Raw genomic sequence first — 22,139 nt, 5'->3', positions numbered from 1 at the left:
GGATAAATTTGGGAGTTTGAGATTTACAAATGTTAGCCACTATATATAAAAAAAATAGATTTTTAAAAAGTTTCTTTTGTATAGCACAGGGAACTATGTTCAATTTCTTGTAATAACTTTTAATGGAAAAAATATGAAAACGAATATATGTATGTATATGCATGACTAGGGCATTGCGCTGTACACCAGAGATTGACACATTGTAGTTGACTGTACTTCAATTAAAAAAAATTTTTTTAACTATTAAAAAAATTGGAAAAAAGAACCACAATGAGGAATCACTTCACACCAGTCAGAATGGCCACCATTAACAAGTCTACAAATAATAAACTCTGGGGAGGGTGTAGAGAAAAGGGAAACCTCCTACACTGTTGGTGGGAATGTAAATTGGTGCAGCCACTATGGAGGATCCTTTAAAAATTGAAAATAGAGCTACTATATGATCCAGCAATCTCACTTCTTGGCATACATCCAGAAAAGATGAAAACTCTAATTCAAAAAGATACATGAACCCCAATGTTCAAGCAGCACTATTTACAATAGCCAAGACATGGAAGCAACCTAAGTGTTCATCAACAGATGAATGGATAAAGATGTGGCATATACATATACAATGGACTATTACTCAGCCTTAAAAAAAAAGAATGAAATATTGCCATTTGCAGCAACATGGATGGACCTAGAGATTATCATACTGAGTGAAGTAACTCAAAGACAACTGTTATATGGTACCACTTATAATGTGGACTCTAAAAAATTACACAAATGAATTTATTTACAAAACAAACACACAGACAGAAAACAAACTCATGGTTACCAAAGGGGAAAGGGGGTGGGGAGGGATAAATTAGGAGTATGGGATTAACAGATACCCACCACTATATATAAAACAGATAAGCAACAAGGATTTATTGTATAGCACAGGGAACTGTATTCAATATCTTGTAATAACCCATAATGATGAAAATATATATATATATGTCTGAATGACTTTGCTGTACACCTGAAACTAATGCAAATTATAAATCAACTGTACTTCAATTTAAAATTTAAAATAATTACTTAATTAAACCGAGCTATAAACTAAAAATAAGGGTCCAGTTTCCCCTGTGTCAATCCCTGGTCTGTTAGGGCAACGTCTTGCCCTCAAAACTTCCACTGTCCAGTTTGGAGAGAAAATGTTAAGTGCACACATGACTGTGTCACAAGGTAATAGAAGGTAAACGTCCCGGAGACTCCAAATGCCGAGCATCTGCGTCCTACACAGTATTGCAAACTCCGGCGCGGGTCACAACCCACCCGTCACAGACACAAGTGGAGCTCAGCCCCCAAGTTAAATGACCGTGGGTCTGAGCAGGACGTGCGCGCTCCGCAAGCTGAGAAGGGCGGAGCCCGGATACTGACACGGGGCTCCTCCTACACTCTAGCTCCGCCTCCCTCTCTGAATGGCTGCTAGGCCAACTTCCCATTGGCCGCCCGCTAGAAGGCAGATTTCCGGTTTGCTCATCGGGCCGCTGAACGCGGAGGCGGCCATGGTGCGGTTCAAACACAGGTAAGCAGCTTCTTGCCCAGTTCCGGCGGCCCTGGCCCCGGCCCCGGCCCCGGCCCCGACCCCGGCCCCGACCCCGCCTTCATCTCCCTCTCGCCCGCCGCAGGTACCTACTCTGCGAAGTGGTGTCGGATGACCCCCGCTGCCGCCTGAATCTGGAGGACCGAGTGCTGGGCGGCCTGGTACGGGACACGATCGCCCGCATGCACGGCACTTTCGGCGCGGCTGCGTGCTCCATCGGCTTCGCAGGTGCGAGGGTGCCGTGGAACTGGGCGGGGCGGGGGCCAAAGGGCGGGGAGAGAAGGAAGGGGCACGAGCTGTCAAGCCCTGTGCATCATCCCCTGTAAGAAGTCGTCCTCTTTAGGCGTCTCGGACCCTGAGCCCGAGGTCTGGGCGTGTCCAAAGTTAGGTGGAGAGCCGAGAGCAGCAAGCAATGGTACTTTGGACAAGAATCCCCTGTACCTGTTTGATATGTGTATATTGGGGGTTGTGATTGATTTAATAGGATGGTGAGAGTCAAATAAGGTTAGCCCTGTATAGTTCTGAGTAAATTATTTGCCTGGTTACATTGACATCATATGGAAAAAATAAGTCAAAATTACTCCTGAAAATTAAAAAAAAAGGTATGTGTGTATATAAACGCAAGTGGCCCTCTCGACAGCCACACTATCTAAATTCATTCCCTCTTCTACCATATGCCGGAAACTGAATCCTGGAGGAGACAGTGCACACAGGCACAACTCTTCTATGCCAGGTGAGACTCAACTGGCTGCTACAAGAACCTACGTAGCCCAGATGCAGAACGATTTGTTTTTCAGTCAAGTGTATTGACTAGTCAGTGGGTTAGAAGAGCATTTTAAACTCTAAATTTATTCATCAGTTCTGAGCGGCTTGAAAGGCACTGGATGATGTTTATCCCTCTTCCATAAAGGTCTTTCGTAAATTTTGTTTTGCCTTCAGGAATCAGATTTTACTCAGTGATGCATCCCAAGTCCCACAGCCTTCAATAGTCTCTGGCACATGCCTCTCAGTTACCCTAAGGTTTTAAATCTTCTCCTGGGAATCCAAAGTTTCCCAAAATGATCTTTTTTTTTTTTCCCTCACTGTAGTGCGATACCTCAATGCCTATACCGGAATAGTGCTACTTCGATGCCGAAAGGAATTCTACCGACTGGTGTGGTCAGCTCTTCCCTTCATCACATGCTTGGAGAACAAAGGACACCGTTACCCGTGTTTCCTCAACACCTTACATGTCGGAGGTAGGGGTGCATGTGATGTGGCCACTGGTTTCCAATAGGTAATAGGTTCAGAGTTCAGTCTCTAGTAGTGGGTAGGTCTTCCTGCTCTCCTCCCAAGAACAAGATACCTTTCCTTAGCTCTGAACAACTTTGAGGCAGATACCTTTCACAAGCTGACCACAAAGCTCTTTCATGTGCCAGGTACAATTAGAACATGTCAGAAGTTCCTGATTCAGTACAACAGGAGACAGCTGTTGATCTTGTTGCAGAACTGCACTGATGAAGGTGAGCCACACTAGCCCAGTGCCTACTGAGCACTGCCTGCCTCCTCCTCCCGCTGAATGAGGTCACTCCCAAAGACGTCTTTAATCACCCGTGTTCTTTCTCCAGGAGAGCGGGAAGCTATCCAGAAGTCTGTCACAAGAAGCTGTTTCCTGGAGGAGGAATCAGCTGGGGAGGAGCTTTCAGATAGTGGTGGTGAGGAGGCTGCTGGGGCAATGGAGTGAACCTCTGCAGGCTGCACTGTGCCCAAGCCTCGGGGTCCACTTCTTGCAACAGGACGTTCTAGAAGGCAGCAGCGTCTTCTACAATTCTCAAACTGAAGGACTAGTGACCAGAAGTCAAGTTACTAGTTCAGAAAGGGCTTATTTGCTTAAAACTAACTGAAGACACCTTTACCCACCATTGCCTGGTTAAGTGGTTCTGCAGGTTGTGAACCCCCTATAGTTATAGACATCTTTGTATCTATTTGCCTGGCTGAGAGCAGGTTTAATAAATGTATTTGGCTTCTGTAGCATTTAGCCTGCATATGAATGAAGTTCATGCTTGGCCAAGTCTACCCCTAGCCTTGGTGAAAAGACTGGCTCTCTCTATGTGATACTAGATGCAAGCCTCACAGTTGAGACCCTGTACCCCCAGCCCCTGGGACGGGCCCTAAGCCAGCCAGATTTCTTAGAGTAGTAGCAGTTTTAGTGAGACACAGCAGCTAAACTGGCACAGATCTGTAGCTGGTCTCAATACTTACCCATTCGGCCTTAAAAATACCGGCTACCTCGCCAATATTTAATCAGGTAACCTGACAAAAATGCAGTTCTTGCACTCCTGAGTCGGGAAAAAAACTACCCTCACCTGACCTCGTTATTACACAGCCAAGCAGCAGCTGCCAGCCTGTGGCAGTTTTCTGCAGTTCTACCCTCCCCTGCTGCCTTGTACTGGCCTGGCACCTGAGGCAGGCGAGACTGCCATATCCACAGGAATCAGGAGGGACCAGAGACTTGGGATCAGTTTTGATCTGCTACTTAAAGTAAAAGACATTTTGAATATCAATTTTCTCCTCAAAAAAATGGATGTCACTCAAAGTCTCTTTCTCTTACACATTCAATAAAGATTTGTAATTTTTGCTTCACGTGCCCCCTCATCTACCCAGGAGAGTTCCTGACCCAGGACTTCTGAACCTCTTCCCTTTAAGAATGGCAAGTTAGAGCGAAGCCCAGCTTGAGAACCCTTTAGGCCTGACACTAGGAAAGGCATTACTCCAGGGGAGCAGAGTTGCTCAAGCTCACGAAAGCTGTTACTTTAACTTAAAGTATTGTACATCTAGCTGACCTATAATAATCTTAAAGAAACCAGAAAGCTCACAATGCTTGTGCAAGTGATTTATTGCAACTATTTGCCTTCATATTCTATTACACCTAGAGGTCACTTTATTAAGCAACAAAATAACTCACATCACTCAAATTCAGCTCAAACCAATGCATAAAACTACTCTAGAAAACAGGGAGGCAGTGGGCAACCCACACTGCTCTTTGAACCTGTCCTGCTCTGCCTCCTGGTGTGACAGACTCCTCTGTTCCTATAATTCAGGCCACTGTCTCTTGAAACAAGCTTGATCTAAAGGTTGCCAGGGCTTCCTTAGTCAGTGACAGTTACAGCTTTCCTTGCCAAACAGAAGCCACATTAGGAGGCAGAACTGTCCACCATCACACATGCTAGTGCAACCCAGATCTGACACCACAGCCTGGCTTTTGTCAGAAGAAAAACTGCAATTCAAGCTGGGTGTCCTAAATCCATTTTATTCCCATCCCTGTTTCTTTAACAAGAGAATGGAACAGATAGAAAAGATCCAAATGTGTTTAAAAGACACGCCAATAAGGTGTGCTGAAAGCGTGATGCTCTCACACATGATGTCACAGCAGAGCACTGAACACTCTGGGCTGGGCTAGGCTGCTCCAAGGGATGCTGGGGGGACTCAAACTTACTCTGAGTTGAGAAAAACTAATTACACGTGGGTCAAAAAGACTAACCTGGCAACAAACTAAAAACCTTGGCAGGAAGAGATCTCTTGTGCGTGTCAATACTTTATTTTGGTGTAAAGATGGGAAGCTGGAAAATACACTGTATTTAAAATTTTCTTGGTTCCCCCTCACACTGTGGAAACCCCCTCCCCCCAGAGCTAATCTGTTCAAACTCAAATACTTAAAAATTACAGCAGCAAAACAAAAGCGCACAAAAAAAGAAAACCAGATGGAGAAGGTAGCCTGGGCCAGTAGTGTCACTTAGTGTGGACGACTGAGGTGCTGAACAGGAGCTTCTGTTTCTGTTTTTTCCTTTTCTTTCCTCCTTTCTCTTCTAAACAGAAAACAGAAAGAGCTTAGCTTAGAATGCCATCCTCTTGTCTCCCGGCCAGTTTTCATTACTGAGAGTCAGAGAGGCAGTTAGAAGTGCACGCTCTGGAGCTGGACTGTCTGGATTCAGATACCAGTCCTTCCGTACCCTGAGCCTCTGTCTGCAGGCACGGCACTTACATCCCTAGACCAGTTTCTCGTCTGTGATGTGAGTTATACCCATTTTAATATGGGTATTGGGAGAATAAAATTAGCACAATGTTAGGCACACGGGAAGCACACCATCAACGTCAGTGTTGTTCCCACCTAGTCATGAACACCAGAGTGGGGTGGGCCTCAAGCCTATCTCCACCCATTAGCCACCCTCACCAACTCAGGATTCTTAAATCTATCCTCCACCACTGTGTCTTAAGACGGTTTAAAAAGAACTCAGAATTTCACATCAAGGCCTCAAGGATTTACCTGGGTGGCAAAAGGGTGCTATATCTGACAATGTGAGTTGACACTAGAATGTGAGCCGAGAGGGTCGGAGGGAAAAGTGCCGACTGATGAGTGACATCTGCCACTGGACCCAGGAGGGAATGACACCTGAGCTGAGCACCCCACTTCTGTGCCTTTACCAGAGAGGGGATCTGAAGTAGCTGGCGTGTCCAGTTTCATGAAGGCTGCTTCAATAGCTTGGCTGAAGGAATTCTGGAAACTGGGCACAGGAACACGGTCTGAGTTATCACTCTCCCCATCGCTGTCCGCAGGGGCAGGAGGAACTAAGCTGTTTTCATCTAGAAAAATACCAGTGTTAAAATTGCAGAAGTAACTCCAGAGCCTTTTACTTTCTGAAAGGGGCCAAATTTCCCCTTAACCAGAAGGCCATTCTCACCTTTCTTTGGAGCAGTTTTGGGCCACACATCTGCTTTTGCTTTTCCAACTCTCAACATCTGCCAAGGAGGGAAAGGGGGGGAAAAAGAATTTAAGTAAATGACCTTTTCTTTTCCAGACTTCTGCCTTGACATTAGCTGCTTAGAGAGACAAAGAATCAACTACCACCTCTGCAAAAAAGATTTTCTAGATACTTCTCTCCTTAACACATTGTTTTGGTCATGTCCTTGATATCCTGACCAATGGAACTGGCAGTGAAACCCACAAAGTGGGAAACCAGAGCTGTTTCATTCCTCAGGAAACAGGAAAAGAATATTGCAAAGGCAGCACAAGAGATTCATACTTAGATTCTCAAGCTGGGAATCTTGTCTTTGTGTCATTCCCTGCTTCTGACAGGGCTTTCCTACTGTTCTTGAGACCCCTAAAATCATCAACCTCTTGGAATAAGGAGTGTGCAGGACCCTCCAATTTTAAAACAAACCAGCTAGCTATCAAATCTCAGCTATTCAAGGCCATGAAAAGCAACTTAACTTTACCCTGAAACTGCTCCACAGCCCTTGTAATTACCTTTTAGTCTTTGCTTTTCCAATAGATCCTTAATTATTAACTTTTAGATCCAGCCACAGCCTAGATTCCAGCAAGTACACAATAAAATGAGAACAATCTCTCCTGCCCCTGAGTGAGTTTTTTCATCTCACTTGGCCAAGGCCAGCTTTGTAACTGCCGAGTGCCACTCTTAAGTCCCACTTGCCAGACACAAGAGGCCACTCAGAGCCTGGGGAATTTTATTCCTGGAAAAACACCAAGAGACAAGCCCCACAAGATTCTAGTAGGAATGCCTGTCACAGTATGTGTCCCAAAGTGAGGCTTCAATGTTACACAAGATGAGTTCAAACAGCAGATGTTGATTTCACTGACAACCATTCTTCACTGAGCACCACTTTGACGATCTGCTCCTTTGGTCCCTGGGAGTTTGGGGTCTAACAGCATGACATCCGAATCACCTTACTCTTAGAAGTTCATTAAAATACATCACCTGTGCTTTATTCTTGCCAAAAATGTTTAAATGTTTAACCTGAATCCACTTATAAAGAAACAACGAGACAAATCCAAACTATAGGACAATCTATAAAATAACTGGGCTGGGTGCTTCAAAAATATCCATGCCACAGGCAAAAAAACAAACAGAAGCCTGAGAAACTGTTATGTTTGTTTTCTGGGTGTTTTGTTTTGTTTTGGGGGTGAGGTAATTAGGTTTTTTATTTATTTAATGGAGATACTGGGGATTGAACCCAGGACCTTGTGCCTAGCATGCACTCTACCACTGAGCTGTACCTCGACCCCTTGTTGGAACTGTTATGGGTCAAAGGAAACTGAAGAGATGACAAACTAAATGCAGATAATAATCTTTGATTAGACTGACTGAAAAGAATACAGGATACTGAGACAAATGGGAAAACAGAAATCTTTGCTTAGATAATATTAAATCAGGTAATGTCTTTGATGTGATACCGATATTTGTGGTTATATAGGAGAATGTCATTTTGGAGGAATGTATTTTCCAAGAATTTAGTGGTGAAGCGTCATTCATGAGGTCTGTAACTTATCTTCAATGCAGAAAAAAGAGAAAGTAAATACAGCAAAATAGTAACCACTGGTGAATCTAGGTGAAGGATATGAGTGTTCATTATACTATTCTTTCAACCTTTTAAGTTTAACATTTTTAAAAATATAAAGTTGAAAAAAGCAATGGCAGTAAAACCTAGCTAAAAAAAAAAAAAAAAACAACAACCTAGGCACTGACCTAATTCCTGGGAACCACTTGCTTATAACCCCTGAAGCCTAGCAGTTCATTTTCAGGATTGCTCACAATTATTTCATCCTCCTTGACTTCAAGGACTCTCCTCACCAAAGTTCAATTCCTGCTTATTTCTCAGAACAAACTGCCATTTGTATGTGAGAAACATCCATATCAACTGCTGTAAAGAACTGTTAAGCTAATGATTCCAAACTAGCCCCAAAGAAGTTAACACCAACTTCTTCTTATGAGGGTGCTTGTCCAGCTGTCTGTCCATCTTCCTCAGTTATCTGAATGCAGGAATGCTGAGTGTTTGCTTGTTGTTTTAAAGATTAATAGTGATTTGACATCAAATCTCACTAGCCTAGTTTCCCTCCAACCTAGCTCCCCAAGAAAGCTGGTTTGGCTAGTTACCAGATAACCAAGACAACCTTTCCCTTCCCAAAGTGAAGAGGAATGGATTATTGTATGTAACAGATACCACCTGAATCAGAGATCCTAGAACCCAGGGACCAGTTAAAGTTGACTGACCTATTCCCAGCCCCTAGAACGGTGCTCAGTTCACAAGTATCTAATGATGTGTTAAATAATTAAAACTCTGATTCTCCCTCAGCTACTCTTGGCTTCTTTCCTTGATAAGTCTACAGCAATATCTGAGACTAAATCCATGAGCTTCCCTCTTAAAAAAGAATTCTGGGATTATTAAGACTCAGTGCAACATTAGCCTGTAAGTCTCCCCATCTCCGACAGGGATTTCCAGAAAGAACAAGTAGCAGAGTTCACGTTAAATACCCCTGGGCTGCTTCACAAGCAAAGGATTTACCTGGGCAAAGGAAGGGAAGGGAGAGTCTTCTTCCAGACTCCCAACGCAGAATGAGGGACTGCCCTGACTGGCAGTAGGTGACAGAGGGGTCAGCAGAAAGTCTGAAAGGAAACCAGAAACTTGATTATACAAGTCAAGTTCCAAAGAGTTACTGTCCTGTTAATAAGAGAAGAGATGAACCCTGAATCAAGTCTGGGTAATTACCAACCCTGCCTCAAAAAGCTAACCCTGGTCCGACGTCCACTCTGCCATGTTCTTATAAAACCAAGAACATGGCCTATTATTCACACCAATGATCATTAGAGAGAAAGAAAAGTTTCGGGCTAGAAGGCATAGCAAAATCTATTCCCAGAGTAAGAAAAACCATTTCCAAATCAGCCACCTCTCAAGGTTTAGGTATTGGACTGCGATGGACCAGTTTTATTTGGATGAAAAGGCTCCAAAAAAAAAAAGATAGAAAACAAGGTCAGGACAGCCTTTCTGTTCCATACAGCAGATGTCTATGACCTGGGAATATTCAGTTAGAATCCAAAACACACACATCAACAAAATCCAGCAAGATGCAAGCTTTCCCCCGATACTCCCTAGGTAATAGTCTTCTCCATCCTTTCTAACCTGGAGTTGAACATTTCCCACCTATCAGTCTACCCACTGCCCTGATCACTGCTGGGAAGGAGAGGCCTACTCACTCTCCCAGCAGAGGCCCTTCTGTACGTAGTCAGCTAGGGCCGTGTGGTACTTTTCTTCCTAGGACCATCCGAGTACTCTTGTCTAAATACATTAGAGCCCATAGACCTTCAGGAAAAGTTAGTATATGGAAATACAATCTTTAGATCACAGATGATGTAGTCAATAGTCAACGTTTTGCCATGTTTCTTTGTATAGCAGCTCTCTTCTCAGTTAAACTGAAGAGCATAATGGTTGTGCAGCCCTCAAGATCCAGATTCTAGTCCCAGTCCCTGCCAATAACCAAGTGCCTGACTTAGTCCTGGGCTCCTTATCTGCAAAATGATAGGCATATGATCACAAGGGTCACCAAGAGTTTTAAATATTCTAATCTTGGACACTTTGTTTAAAACGCCTCACAAAAATAAATTTTAAGGATCAAAAACTATCTGCCAATAAATACATACATACATACATACATACTATCTGCCAGCTAGATGAAGATCAGAAAAGACAGCTCTCTGAAATTATAGTAACTCTTTTTAAGTGTTTAATTTCATAACACTTTAATATACTCTCTGTACATATCTAAGAAAAAAAATTTTTTAAAAGACTGGAGGCCTCTTTGAACAACCTCTCAATTCTAATCTCACTCCCTAGAGTGGAATACTGTTACCAATTTGGAACACAATCATCCCAATATTTTTCTATATATTTATAGATATACAAACACATATTGAAGAGCTTATGTTTTATGTGGGTTTTTTTTTTAACCCAAAAGTTTTTTTAATCATATTTTGTCTTGTTCTACAACTTTCTCTAACCTTAAAGGTCTACCCATTAGTTCATGAAGAAAGCTATTTCTTTTTTCAATAGGTGTAAAGAATTTCATAGTATAAATGCTATAACTTAGCCATTTCCCTTACCAGTAGACGTAATAGCTTGGTTTTTTTTTTTACCCTATTATAAACGATGTACAATAGAAGACACATATGAAGATGTTTACTATGTCTAAGGCAGAGTACCTCAAAGGTAGAAAATATAAATAAAACAGCTGGATTGCAAAGAAAAATCTAGGTTTAACCACCCTGACGTATGAGCTACCCTGAAGTTTTAAGAAGCTAGCAGGGCATCAGGTAGTCAGTACAGTCAATGGGAAAGGTGAATCAAATGGCAAGAATCTGATATAGCTCAGGAATATATTAACTACCCAAATAAGGGTAGTCACCCAAAGACCCCACCATGCCAAGTAGGTCAGGGTTGTTAAATTCAGACATTACGGTTTTGCTTAAGGTCTGGTAGTCAACTTCGTTCTTCATCCCAACTTTATTTACCTGCTTGGGGACCTGGACTTCTGCTAAGAGGAGAAAGGGAGAGAGCCCCATGGCCCTCAGTGCTGGTGGGACCCAAAGCAGAATCGGAGGAGCAGGTATAGGAATTGAAGGCAGGAAACTGCTGTAGATTCTCTAGGGGAATGTGGACTTCTGGGTCTGCAAAAGAAAGATGAGAACGGTAGGCCCATTTATAGAATTCCTCAAAGCTTTCCCCACAGTTGTGGACAGCCAATATGAACCCCCCACAGGTCTGAGGGATGCAGACAGAAGCTTTAAAACTCAAACTTATAATAACTCACTTTACAGTATGTTTTTATTCTAGTACAAAAAGCTTGTTCTAACTATTCCTAGTTGAAGCTGGGTGATAAACCTGGGAGTTTACTATACTATTGTATACACTTGTATTTGAACAGCTCCGTAATAAAAAAGTTTAAAAAGCTTTGTTTCTGAAACATTAGTTTTCTCAAATGTTTAGGACTTGTGCCAAACAGCTACACAGCAGTGGGATCCCAGCTATATACCTATCCCAGTTGAAGAAGTAAAATTTATGCTTACCATACCGTATCAAGTCAAAATAGCTAAGTCCTTTCCCTAGCCTCAATTCTTTGTCTTCCAGAAGCTAACTAGGCCCTCATGTCACAGTAATCTCCTGGGTTCAGTGAAGCTTACACTGGAGAACCAGATCAAAAGATCTGGTAATGAAAGAGCTCAAATCCAATTTCCTGCATGTATTTTCTAGTTTATCAGTAGTTTTCTACTATTTCAGACTCTCTTGGCTGACATGCTACGTATAGATGTCCCCAGAGAGTCAAAGGTGAGGCTTAATCTATCCAGAGAGCACATGGGACAATTATCCCCAGCATTCAGCAGATCTAATTCCCTCCACCTACCCCCCGGTTTTTTTACCCACTATGCCAAGGATGAATTCAGTCTTACTCCTTACTGTGTTCTATGCACTTGGACCAGCATTAACTCATTAACTCTCAAATAAGCCTACTAAGGAGGTACTCTCACAACACACATTTAAGAGTTGAAGAAAGCAAGTGGCGGAGCTGGGATGTGACCCTAAGCAGTGTGGCTCCTGGGCCAGGCACGGGGGCCTCTTACAATGATGCACAGCTTATCAACAATGAGAGCTCTTAAACTTACACTTGCCCTGTTTCTTGTTCTCCTCCATCTCAATCCGGCGCTCTCGGCGGCATTCCTCCCGGGCCTTCTTCTGCCGCTGACGTTTCCTCTTCTCAATGTCATCTGTGGGTTGGTGAGGTTGTGAGAAGGCAAAGCCAGGACAACATGGCTATTAAGTCCTCCCAGCTAACGAGTAGCTAACTCATAGCTGGGAACATGAGTTGGCCCAGCTGCACTGGATGAATGGAGTACATCGGAGGTTCTGAGACTCATGACACAGTTTCTTAATTCCTCTACACTGGATTTCTTGTCACAAGACTCCCTGAATCCACTATAAAGAGAAGCAAAGTAGGGGCATTCTCACCTGAGAATATCTCTAGGGTTTCCTTAGAGACTAGAGGAGGCTGCAAAGCCAGTTCACAGATGCTGAACTCGCAGGTGAGGGGCAAGTGAGAGAGGTACCTATGACGCTGTCGAACATCCTACAACAGAAAAGGGACCACACTTAACCAAGATCAGGTCTAACTCAGAGCAGAGGTTCCCACCCCAGATATCCGGCAGTATACACACACGCTCAGCTGGCACTGGGGCTCAACGAGTAGTGCTCAAGCTGTCAACATTTTGAAAAGTCGAACAGAATTGTCAATCAACCTACAATAAGGTAGAAAAAGCAACCAAAAGCAGTTTTTGGTTTGTGCTGCAAATGAATGAATGGAGACTGGTAATGAATAAGCTAAAGCTGATCAGCTGTTTCTGATTTTCTGGGGGTCCACAGCTGACAGGAGGGAATAAGGAACAGTTATTATTGGCAAAAACATCTAGAAACCACTGACAGAATTAATGATAACTGGGAAGGCAGATAAAGCAGATTTCCCTACTGAATGAAGCTTGGCCTAAAACAGTTGGAAAAAAAAAAAGAAGCCCATCAATGTAATTTTTTTTATTCTTTTTCTGCATTTCTAATGCAAAGGCTAGAGTACTGAAAGAGTAAATTTGAGACTTAAAACAAATTTGTGATCAATACAATGGTAACTTTCAAAGGGCAAAAATTCACATATGTAAATTATCAGAAAATAATTCATGGGTATCTGCTAAGCCAGAAATTCATTTCCAGTTTATGTAAACTAGCTTCAAGCTTCCAAGGACTTTATGTTTTCTTGGCCATTTCTCGCAAGCAAGGAGGAGAAAGAGAAACAAAAAACAAATTCATCTCAAATGAAAGTAGGAGATAACTATTCTCAAACCACAGTAGATGAACCTGTGATGCAGAGAGCAGTAGTGACCGAGATAACAGAACCCCAGCACAGTGAGGGAGCACCATTTAACTTTTTAAAAACTCACAGGCTCCATCACTTGACAGAAAGACTTAAAAACACAACCACTAAAGGCCTGGAAGTCTGGGGACGGGGACCGGCCAGACCCACCACAGAGAGATTATGTCAGTGCTGCTCCCGACCCGCGCCAGCCCTACCTCCGACATGGAGTACCCAGCGATCTCCACCACTGCTGCCGAGATCTTCTCAGGGCTCCGCTCCAGGCTGCCATACTCCCGCACGAGGCAGCGAACGTTCACAGGGTGCAGGAACATGTACTGCCCGTCCTCCGCTGGAGACAAGTGGCTCTGTCACACCACAGTCTTGGCCAGCCCTCAAGTCAGGGCCCTCCTCTCCCTCCCCAACCCGAAAGGCTCAAAGGACCCAAGGGCCCAGGATCTGGTGGCAATGCCTCCTCCTGCTTAGAGAGCCTGATCTCTTCTCTGAACCACTAAGCAGCAGCCCTGCCCTCCTGCTCAGGGAGACTCACCCTGGTAGAAGTAGTAACAAGGAGAGCTGCCCAGGTGTGTGGCGCTCGGTTTGGTGATAGGTTCCTGCTGGCTGGACTCAGTACAAATGGTCCCCTCTCCAAGATTGTCTTCTGCTAACTCTGAGTCATCACGGGCCTCTGACAACCCCTCGGGCTCTGGTTCAGACACTGCTTCTTCTTCCTCTACCAGAGGGAGAGCAACAGGACGAGGAGGAGAGCCCAGAGAACAAACTTCGTTGGTTTCTTCATCGAAAGCAGACAGATACTCTAGCACACCCTGTTGGGACAAACTATAGGTCACAGAAAGTACATGTGGCAAAGGCAGGCACAGGAACCAAGCTCTCTTGAGGTTTATCTTAGCTGTCACGGTCACTGATTTAACACCACAGGGGAAGAACTGATAAGCTCATAGGAAATACTCATAGTTCCCTCTTCTCCCCCAGAAGTTCAGACCTCACAACAATGCCCACCAGCTCAATAGCAGCATCTGAGGAACGGCAGCCATTAAGTCTGTAACAGCGACACTAACCTTCCTGGGTTGAAAAACGGACTCCTTTGCCAAGGGAGCCATCAGCACCAGTTGTTCCAGAGCAGCCACGGCACCGGTGACCGCCCCTCTGCTTTCAGCCAGTCCTGACAGAGCCTCTTCCCGAGTCTAGACACCAGACAGAAAATCAGAGAAAGCTAAGTTTCCAGAAACACACTAGGTTTGAAGGGCAAAAGCTTACAATGGCCTCTCTCAAAAGAAGCAAAAGTTAAAAGGCAACAAGGAAAAAACTAAGTACTTAAAATTCTTCTCAATCTTTAAGAGAAAAAGGAAACAAAAAGCAAATAGTACTAAAATGGGATGGTATTCTGCTGAGCATCTGACAAGAATAATGACAACACTGCACAAAAACTTCCTGAACAGAAATCCAAGAACACAGAACTAGTCACCTGATTTTTACAAACTATGCTTAGACAGAGCACCCCCAGTGCAGGAGGCAAGGCTTTGGGCAAGGCCCACCTCAACCTAGACAGCTCTACTTATGTGTAGCTTTTCTTCTCCCTGAAATGCATTTGAACCAACATGCTGAATTACAGAAAGAAAACAAAACATAAATATACAGAACCCTGCTCAAAGAGGACTCATGAGCCAGAGATATAGGAATTCAGATACCAACTTCACCTCTTAGATTAGTTATATGTCCGTAAGTATGATTACCTAAACCATGATTCCATTTCCTCATCCGTGAAAGGGGACAGTTCTACCTATCACACCAGGAAATGAAGCTGGAGTTAGATAAATGTAAGCACAGTACCTTAGCACAGGGCTTGTCACATGGCAATCACTCATTAAACGAGGGCTTTCATTGTGTTAATATAGCTCAGTGATTCTCAAAACATGATCTGGGGATGCACAGCAACAGAATTACCCTGAAATTTGTTCCAATGCAGATTATTGTGCTTACTGAGCCCAGATCTACTAAATCAATCTCCCGGTGTGGAGCCCAGAAACCAGTGATCCTGATGCTTGTTAAAGCCTAAGAATCCCTACTGTAGAAGATATGGGACATGAGGAATTCTCTACTTGAGTAATTCTTGCTGCTTCAAAACCCTCAGCATATATTGCTAGAACTTGTTGAATAGGCCATAATAATTTCTCCACAATGACCCTCACACAAAACATCTCCAAAAATAAATTCAAGTGTTTTCCTAGAAAATAAAAAACCTACCTTGCTTAATTAAGAACACAGCTAACCTAAGAAACTCCAGTGTCTCAGCTGTTAAGATAATTTTGACTTGCTCCTTTCAGCTCCAGAGAGCACTTAAAAACCACTAGGTCAACCTTTCCCTCGTATCACCAAAGCCCAGAGCAAATCGGCTTTTTCAGCCATTCCCTGCTTAGTATCTTAAATGTGGGGCTGAAGTAACTAATCCCCACCACCCGTCCCATTTCAAGAGCGTCGTCTCACCTTGAGCTCCTGGATAGCTGCCTCGATAAAGCAGGACTCGGGAGTGTGCTTCTCCTCTGCCAGCTGCTGCTCCAGCGCTGCTCTCTCTTCCCGAACCACGCGGTGCAGCACCTGCTCTTTGGAGGCCAGCAGTAACTTGGAGTACTGGCTGTGCTGTTCATCTGCAAGAGAGCCAACAGGATCACAAAAAGGCAAAACTCAAAGCTCACAACTGCATGACTAAATAGGAGCTTTTATACACAGCTTTTTTCCTAAGGTGAAAATGGAATAACTTAGCAATTTTCCCTTAAAAAATTTGAGCAATAACCTTAACAAAAGGTTTGTAACTCTAACCCCGTAACACAAGGAATCTATCCTAAAAACACCAAAGATGTAGTAAAATAATCAGTGAAACTATGTTCATTAATTACAGCATTTTCTGTAGTATCAGAAAAGCTCCAACCAACTACTACGTCCAACAGTAAAGAAACAGTTAGTGCCATGATGGTATATTCATTAAAAAGAATTCTGCAAACATTAAAAATGCTTTTCTAAGAAGGAAACGTTTAATGACATGGAGAAATACCCACATTACATGGGGAAAAGACAGATGCCAGACAAGAAAACAATTCCAATCTCACAAAAACATACATGCATAGAAAAAACAAACAAACAAACTCTACAATCAACATTTTGGGGTACCTCTGGGTAAAAGGATCATGGATGATTTATTTCCTTTACTTCCCTTTCCCGTATTTTGTGGACTTCAAAAAAACCTTTAAGACTATGTTATCTTTTGAGTTTTCCCACTCTCCCAATCTAGTACCCACGCAGAGATTAACATTTACAAATCTGGATGTATGTCCCTCAAACCTTTTTCTATATATTTATATATCTGTGTTCATTAAAAAAAAGTTTGTCCATAAATGATAAACTATAAACTTTGTTCTGCAGTTAATTTTTTTTTCAGTGTGTCATAAAAATCTTTCCAAAATGTTAACACACAGATCTCATTTTTACCTTCTGTATAGTGTTTGACAACATGATATACTCTAGGAAGTTTCTTGTGAAGTATTTAGGCTATTGACAACTTCTATTACCTTGTAACAAAAAAAATCCTTATACGTGCTCCTTAGTACAAATGATTTCTTTATGATATTTAAGATTAAATACTAAATCAAAGTTATGCTATTTAAATACTACCTCATCTCCCCACCACACACACATACACAAAAGGCTGTACTAATTTATACTCCTACCAAGAACAAGAGTACTCATTTCCCCACCCCTGCCAAAACTCAATACAGGAATCCCTCAGGAATACTGCAGGTGCAGTCCACCACAATAAAGCGAAAACCACAATAAAGTCAGTCACACAAATTCTGGGGTTTCCCAGTGCATACAAAAGTTATGTTTAAGGGAGGAAGATATAGCTCAAGTGGCAGAGCACATGCTCAGCATACACAGGTCCTGGGTTCAACCCCCAGCAACCCCTCTAAAAATTAATAAGTAAACCTAATTACCTCCTTCCTCCAAATAAATAAATAAATAAATAAATAAATAAATAAATAAATAAATAAATAAATAAATAAATAATTTTTTAAAAGTTATGTTTACACTATACTGTACTCTATTAAATGTGCAATAGCATTATGTCTAAAGATACCTTAATTAAAAAATACTTTACTGCTGGAGAGGAAGATATAGTTCAGTGGTAACGCGCATCCTTAGCATGCACGAGGTCCTGTGTTCAATCCTCAGTACCTCCATTTAAATAAATATATAAATAAATCTCATTACCCCCCCCCCAAAAAAACCAAAAAAATACTTTACTGCTAAAAAATCACCTCACAACGCAGGGTTGCCACAAACCTTCAATTTGTAAATAACGCAGTATCTGCAAAGCAGGTAAAATGAGATATGCCTGTATCTGCTTTGTCTTTTGTGTGTGTTTGTGTCATTATGATAGGCATTTTGATTCACATTTGCATAACTCTATTCAAAGCTAAACCTCTGTAGACACTTGGAGGATATTCAGATATCCTTCTAGGAAATGCTTTGTCAGGTGCTTATTAGCATATATTTCTACTAGACTGTTAATCTAATCTATAGAACACCTCTATGTTCTGGATGTTAATCTTTATTTTAAATGTGTAAATCTCCCCCTAAGTTTATTTATCACCTGTTGAGTTTGAGGAGCCTTGTCAGATTTTATTCTTATAAAATCAAACTAATCAATCTTTTCACTTATAGCATCTATATAGTTTTAGCCAGGTTCAAAAATCCATCCAGGTAAAAACTTTGAGAATTTATAAAGACATTTTCCTATATTTTCTTTTAAAAGTTTTGAATTTTGTTACATTTAGCTCTTCAGTCCATCAGGAACTGATTTTTATGAATGGTATGAGATCTAATTTTATTTTTGGTTTTTTCCATAAGAGTCAACTGTTTCAATACCACTTATTGAGAAATCTCTTTTGCCCAGAAATTGAAATGCCACTTTAATCCAATGCTCATTTCCATATGGAATACAGGAAATACAGCCCCTTGCACTTTCCCCACTGTATGCACTGACCACACTCTATGTCCGAATTGCCTGGCTACCAGTTTGTCTCTTCTATTAGACTACCGAGTTTCTTGATGACAGGTGCCAAGACTGGCCGACTGTGGAATCCCCAAGACAGAGCACACTGCCAGAAACTATTCAAAACCTTATATGTATTTTAATTTTTCATCCCGCAACTGGGCAAACTTGAAACCAAGAGGTAAACCACTCTCTGCAAACTCCACCTAACCTACTGGAATCCTATGACTAATCTGGAAATGCTAGAAATGGCTTGCTGAAAGGCTAAATTTCTGATAGCAGACAGATATATTCAAGAAGCCTTAAAGGGTGTACCCACCATTATTTGCCACCCAAATCAACCAAACTCACCTCCTAGATGAATAGGATGGTCCACATTCATCCATTTGGATTTGGGCAAGGCCACCAACACCCCTTTCTCCCTCTTCATCAGCTGCATTGTAATGGTATCACCAACAACATACTGACGTGATTCTGTGGCAACAACACTGTAACATGGACATTTATATGTAGCAGAGCAAGGAGTTAGCAGACTGGGGTCTAATTTAGCAAGTATCTCCATCTTACCTCTTGAGATCCTTCTTATGCACAGAGCTATAACAGATGGGACATTTACTCCAAGTCTTCTCACTCAGTGAAAGATAGTGCAGGATGCATGCCCAGCAGAAGATGTGTCCACAACGAGTTATCTTGGCTGCAGTAGGTGGATATAGGCATATCGGGCAAGATGGCACTTCATGGCTACAAATGCGCTGAAACAAAATGCCACCACAAGTTAAACTGCTTCCAGAGTTTAACTAGGGATTGTCAAAGTTAAAGCCTCTCCATTTCCATCTCCAACGAAACAAAATGCCTCCACAAGTTAAACTGCTTCCAGAACTAACTAGGGATTGTCAAAGTTAAAGCCTCTCCTTTTCCATCTCCATCCTCATCCCTCTACATCTCTAACTCAAAACATCTCCATAAAATTGTTCAACACTGCAAGTATATGTTGACAGAACATATCAAAGCAAATTTAAGCAAATCATTAAGGAAACTATAATAAATAAGTGGTTTAATATAATAAAACTACATAGGTATTTTGGGGAATTCTACACCAAAGGGAAAAAAATGACAGAAATCAATATATGATCTCATTTATAAAAAATGATTTATATATACACATATATAAAGGCATAAAAAGGGTCTAGAAGTAATATACCAGTAACTTTCAACAGAGGAGATGAGACTTTCATTTTACATATATCTCTTTTTTTTTAAACCAATGCATATAGAACTTCAGTTTCATAGGCCTTCTATGTCATTCTCAGGTAATTTTATGAATTTTCACAGAAATGGGAGTCCAGGCTTTGGGGATCTATCATTTTGAAAGGTATTCTACATCATATAACCTACGCACAACAAGGGGATCCCTAGAGCCCACGACTCCAACAGAAGACAAATGCAGCAGTGGTTTAGACAGAAGCACGGCTGTGTGGCTCATTCACCTGTCACAAGGCCAAGGCCTAACCTGACACTGATTACTATAAACAGCGACCAATGAAGCAGTGTCCATGTAGTGAGCCCATCCGGGGTCAGGAGAGTAACCTGACTTCTCCTACTGCCCTGGCTACTTCTCCCCAGGAGGGAGGAGGTAGTAGAACTGCTTTCACCCTATAGATTAGAACCCCGACACCCCAGCCCCACCAGCCAGTGCAAATTAGCACAAAGTGAACTCCAGGAGAAATCAAGGAAGTGTCTACAGCAAGGCCAGGCAGAAAGGGGGATAGGCAGTGAACCCAGCCAACAGCTGCTGTGTCCCACAATCCCTTTCTTTAGTTTTTTCTCACACTAACAGCTTATAAGCTTAGCTGAGCCACTCACCACTTGTTCCACAAAGTCCCAATTGACTAAGGTATCAGGATCAGCAAAATGAACTGTGTAGTCTTGGTCTTCAGATACCACAAACTGGCAGCTAGAAACAGGAAGAAGACAAGGAAAAGGCAGACTGTCAGAATCCACCAACAAACCCTCAGGAGAAATCCATCATTTCTTCACTTAGAAATCATATGCAGGCCATTAGCAGTCATGGCTTGTGAAGCACTGAACTAGGACTTCAGCCTCAGTTCCAAGCCCTGACTCTGGAGGGAATCCAAAGATTCAGCAGGCAGGAGTCTAAATCCATAAACTCTCTTTTTTCTGCTTCCAAGCCCAGCCAAGCCACCTGTAGGCCTCCCTTGAACTAAAATTAACCCAGACTATGGCCCCACCAACCAGAAGGAAGCCAGATTTCCTCCCTCAGAACACAGCTAGTCTTCAAGGCAGTAGAAAAGACTTCCCACTCAATCATCTGAGTACCAGTTTATGTAAAATAATAAATGGTTACTTCAGTCTAGATCCAAGGTCAAATCTCAAATTATAAATAACGCCACACAAAAGGAAATGAAAGGGACCAGTATCTGAGCAAATGTATGCCAGGCACTCCTTGTCATTCAATTCTCTAAGTAATTTCTCCTCGTTTATAGAGGAAAAGCTGAATCTCAAAGCAGTTAGGCAAATTATCCAAGGTCAAAGGCCAAAACAAGATTCAAATCTGGGTCCAAATCCAAAGCGAACACTTTTACTACCTCATCATGATACTAAAGCCTTATTTAATTTTAATGTTTATTTCAGCATTATATTCGTTTAAGCACCAAGAACATCAAGTTGAAAAATGGGTTTTCAACACTTGCCAAAAGAAAGAAAGAAGGTTGGGGGATGGAGGGAGGGAGAAAGAGAAGGAGAAAAAAGAAAAAGAAAAAGAGCCAGATCAATATCTGTTCTGCCTGTCTCCCACAGCAGTTTAAAACAGGCACCACAAATGCCCAGAGGCTCAGTTTCACTTTCCTCCTAAGAGGAGCTGTACTCACTTGGCTTGTAAAAAGAGTTCCTTGTTAAAAGGCTTATGCCCCCACTTGTTCCTTTTCCCCCAGCTGCCATGTCCATTGCCTTCAAAGTGACCCGCCTGGCCACGAGGTTCAAAAGTGAAATTCAACAAGTGGTTCAGGTTGATCTTCTTTGGACCAGAGAACTGGGCAGGGCTAAACTCTGCCCGTTGAGCCTCTGCTACCTAGAGAGAATGAGAATGAATCAGGGTGTTTTAGATTAGGATGACACTTACTGACTCACAGCAGAAACCAGCACAACCCCTCCTCTACATGGCTTAAAATATTAACTAAATAAGACATAGGCTTGAATTTAGTAAATAATCTTCCTAAGGAGGGGTAGTGCAAATGTCTACCCAAGACCTAGATGAAAATGGAGAAGGGAAAAGAGCTTTGTAACATACAAAGATTTACTTAACGGATTAATCTTTCTACAGTCCCACAAGACTCCTACACCTTCACTCTTGTTAGCTACTTGTTCTCTGGTTTGTTCCTGGCAAACGTGAGTCTGTAGAACTACACTCTGGAGGTGGCTTGCAGGCAGCTGCTAACTGCCATAGGCTTCAGGATCCTGCGAGAGACCTCCCGCCTAAGACATACACTGCTATTCACTGTTAATTAAAACCGGCAGAACCAGAACATGTAGGCAGACAATCTCTGTGTCCAGAAATAAACCCAATCAGCAGATTCAGAAACAGTTTAGAAAGGGGCGAGAAATCACATATGAGAAATATCATTGCACACAAAGATGAAATCTTTATCATATTGGGGCTTTTTCGGTCCTCTTTAACATTTAAAGTGGTACAGGTATCTGCTCTAAGTCAGCTAGTGCATTTCTTAATGTAACTTTCCCATTTAATGTCATACGCACTTGGCACT

At 42.3% G+C, this 22,139-nt stretch overlaps 2 protein-coding genes across 2 annotated transcripts in view; one reads left to right on the top strand and one right to left on the bottom strand.

Annotated features, from left to right (window-relative positions):
• Positions 1–1,475: 1,475 nt before the first annotated feature.
• On the top strand, positions 1,476–4,192 carry POP5 (POP5 homolog, ribonuclease P/MRP subunit). Its single transcript, XM_031442780.2, has 5 exons — positions 1,476–1,552; positions 1,656–1,798; positions 2,659–2,808; positions 2,989–3,072; positions 3,178–4,192. The coding sequence occupies exons 1-5, from the start codon at positions 1,533–1,535 to the stop codon at positions 3,291–3,293; spliced, it is 513 nt and encodes a 170-aa protein (XP_031298640.2). The 5' UTR covers positions 1,476–1,532; the 3' UTR covers positions 3,294–4,192.
• A 235-nt stretch (positions 4,193–4,427) lies between these two features.
• The window catches only part of RNF10 (ring finger protein 10), a 30,275-nt gene continuing 12,563 nt past the window's right edge, over positions 4,428–22,139 (bottom strand). Inside the window, exons 3-17 of the mRNA XM_064481199.1 lie at positions 21,246–21,445; positions 20,221–20,311; positions 18,925–19,109; positions 18,709–18,845; positions 15,795–15,955; positions 14,369–14,494; positions 13,840–14,116; positions 13,508–13,641; positions 12,401–12,518; positions 12,058–12,159; positions 10,909–11,064; positions 8,909–9,009; positions 6,289–6,346; positions 6,032–6,190; positions 4,428–5,415 (exon numbers count right to left, since the gene is read on the bottom strand). Coding sequence (XP_064337269.1) covers positions 5,339–5,415; positions 6,032–6,190; positions 6,289–6,346; positions 8,909–9,009; positions 10,909–11,064; positions 12,058–12,159; positions 12,401–12,518; positions 13,508–13,641; positions 13,840–14,116; positions 14,369–14,494; positions 15,795–15,955; positions 18,709–18,845; positions 18,925–19,109; positions 20,221–20,311; positions 21,246–21,445 — 2,082 coding nt within the window. The 3' untranslated portion in view covers positions 4,428–5,338. The remainder of the gene's footprint in view (positions 5,416–6,031; positions 6,191–6,288; positions 6,347–8,908; positions 9,010–10,908; positions 11,065–12,057; positions 12,160–12,400; positions 12,519–13,507; positions 13,642–13,839; positions 14,117–14,368; positions 14,495–15,794; positions 15,956–18,708; positions 18,846–18,924; positions 19,110–20,220; positions 20,312–21,245; positions 21,446–22,139) is intronic.

This window comes from Camelus dromedarius, chromosome 31 (genome assembly GCF_036321535.1).
Source record: "Camelus dromedarius isolate mCamDro1 chromosome 31, mCamDro1.pat, whole genome shotgun sequence".
Lineage (NCBI taxonomy): Eukaryota > Metazoa > Chordata > Mammalia > Artiodactyla > Camelidae > Camelus > Camelus dromedarius.
Note: the sequence above shows the minus strand (reverse complement) of the source record. Positions and strands in the feature narration are given on the sequence as shown.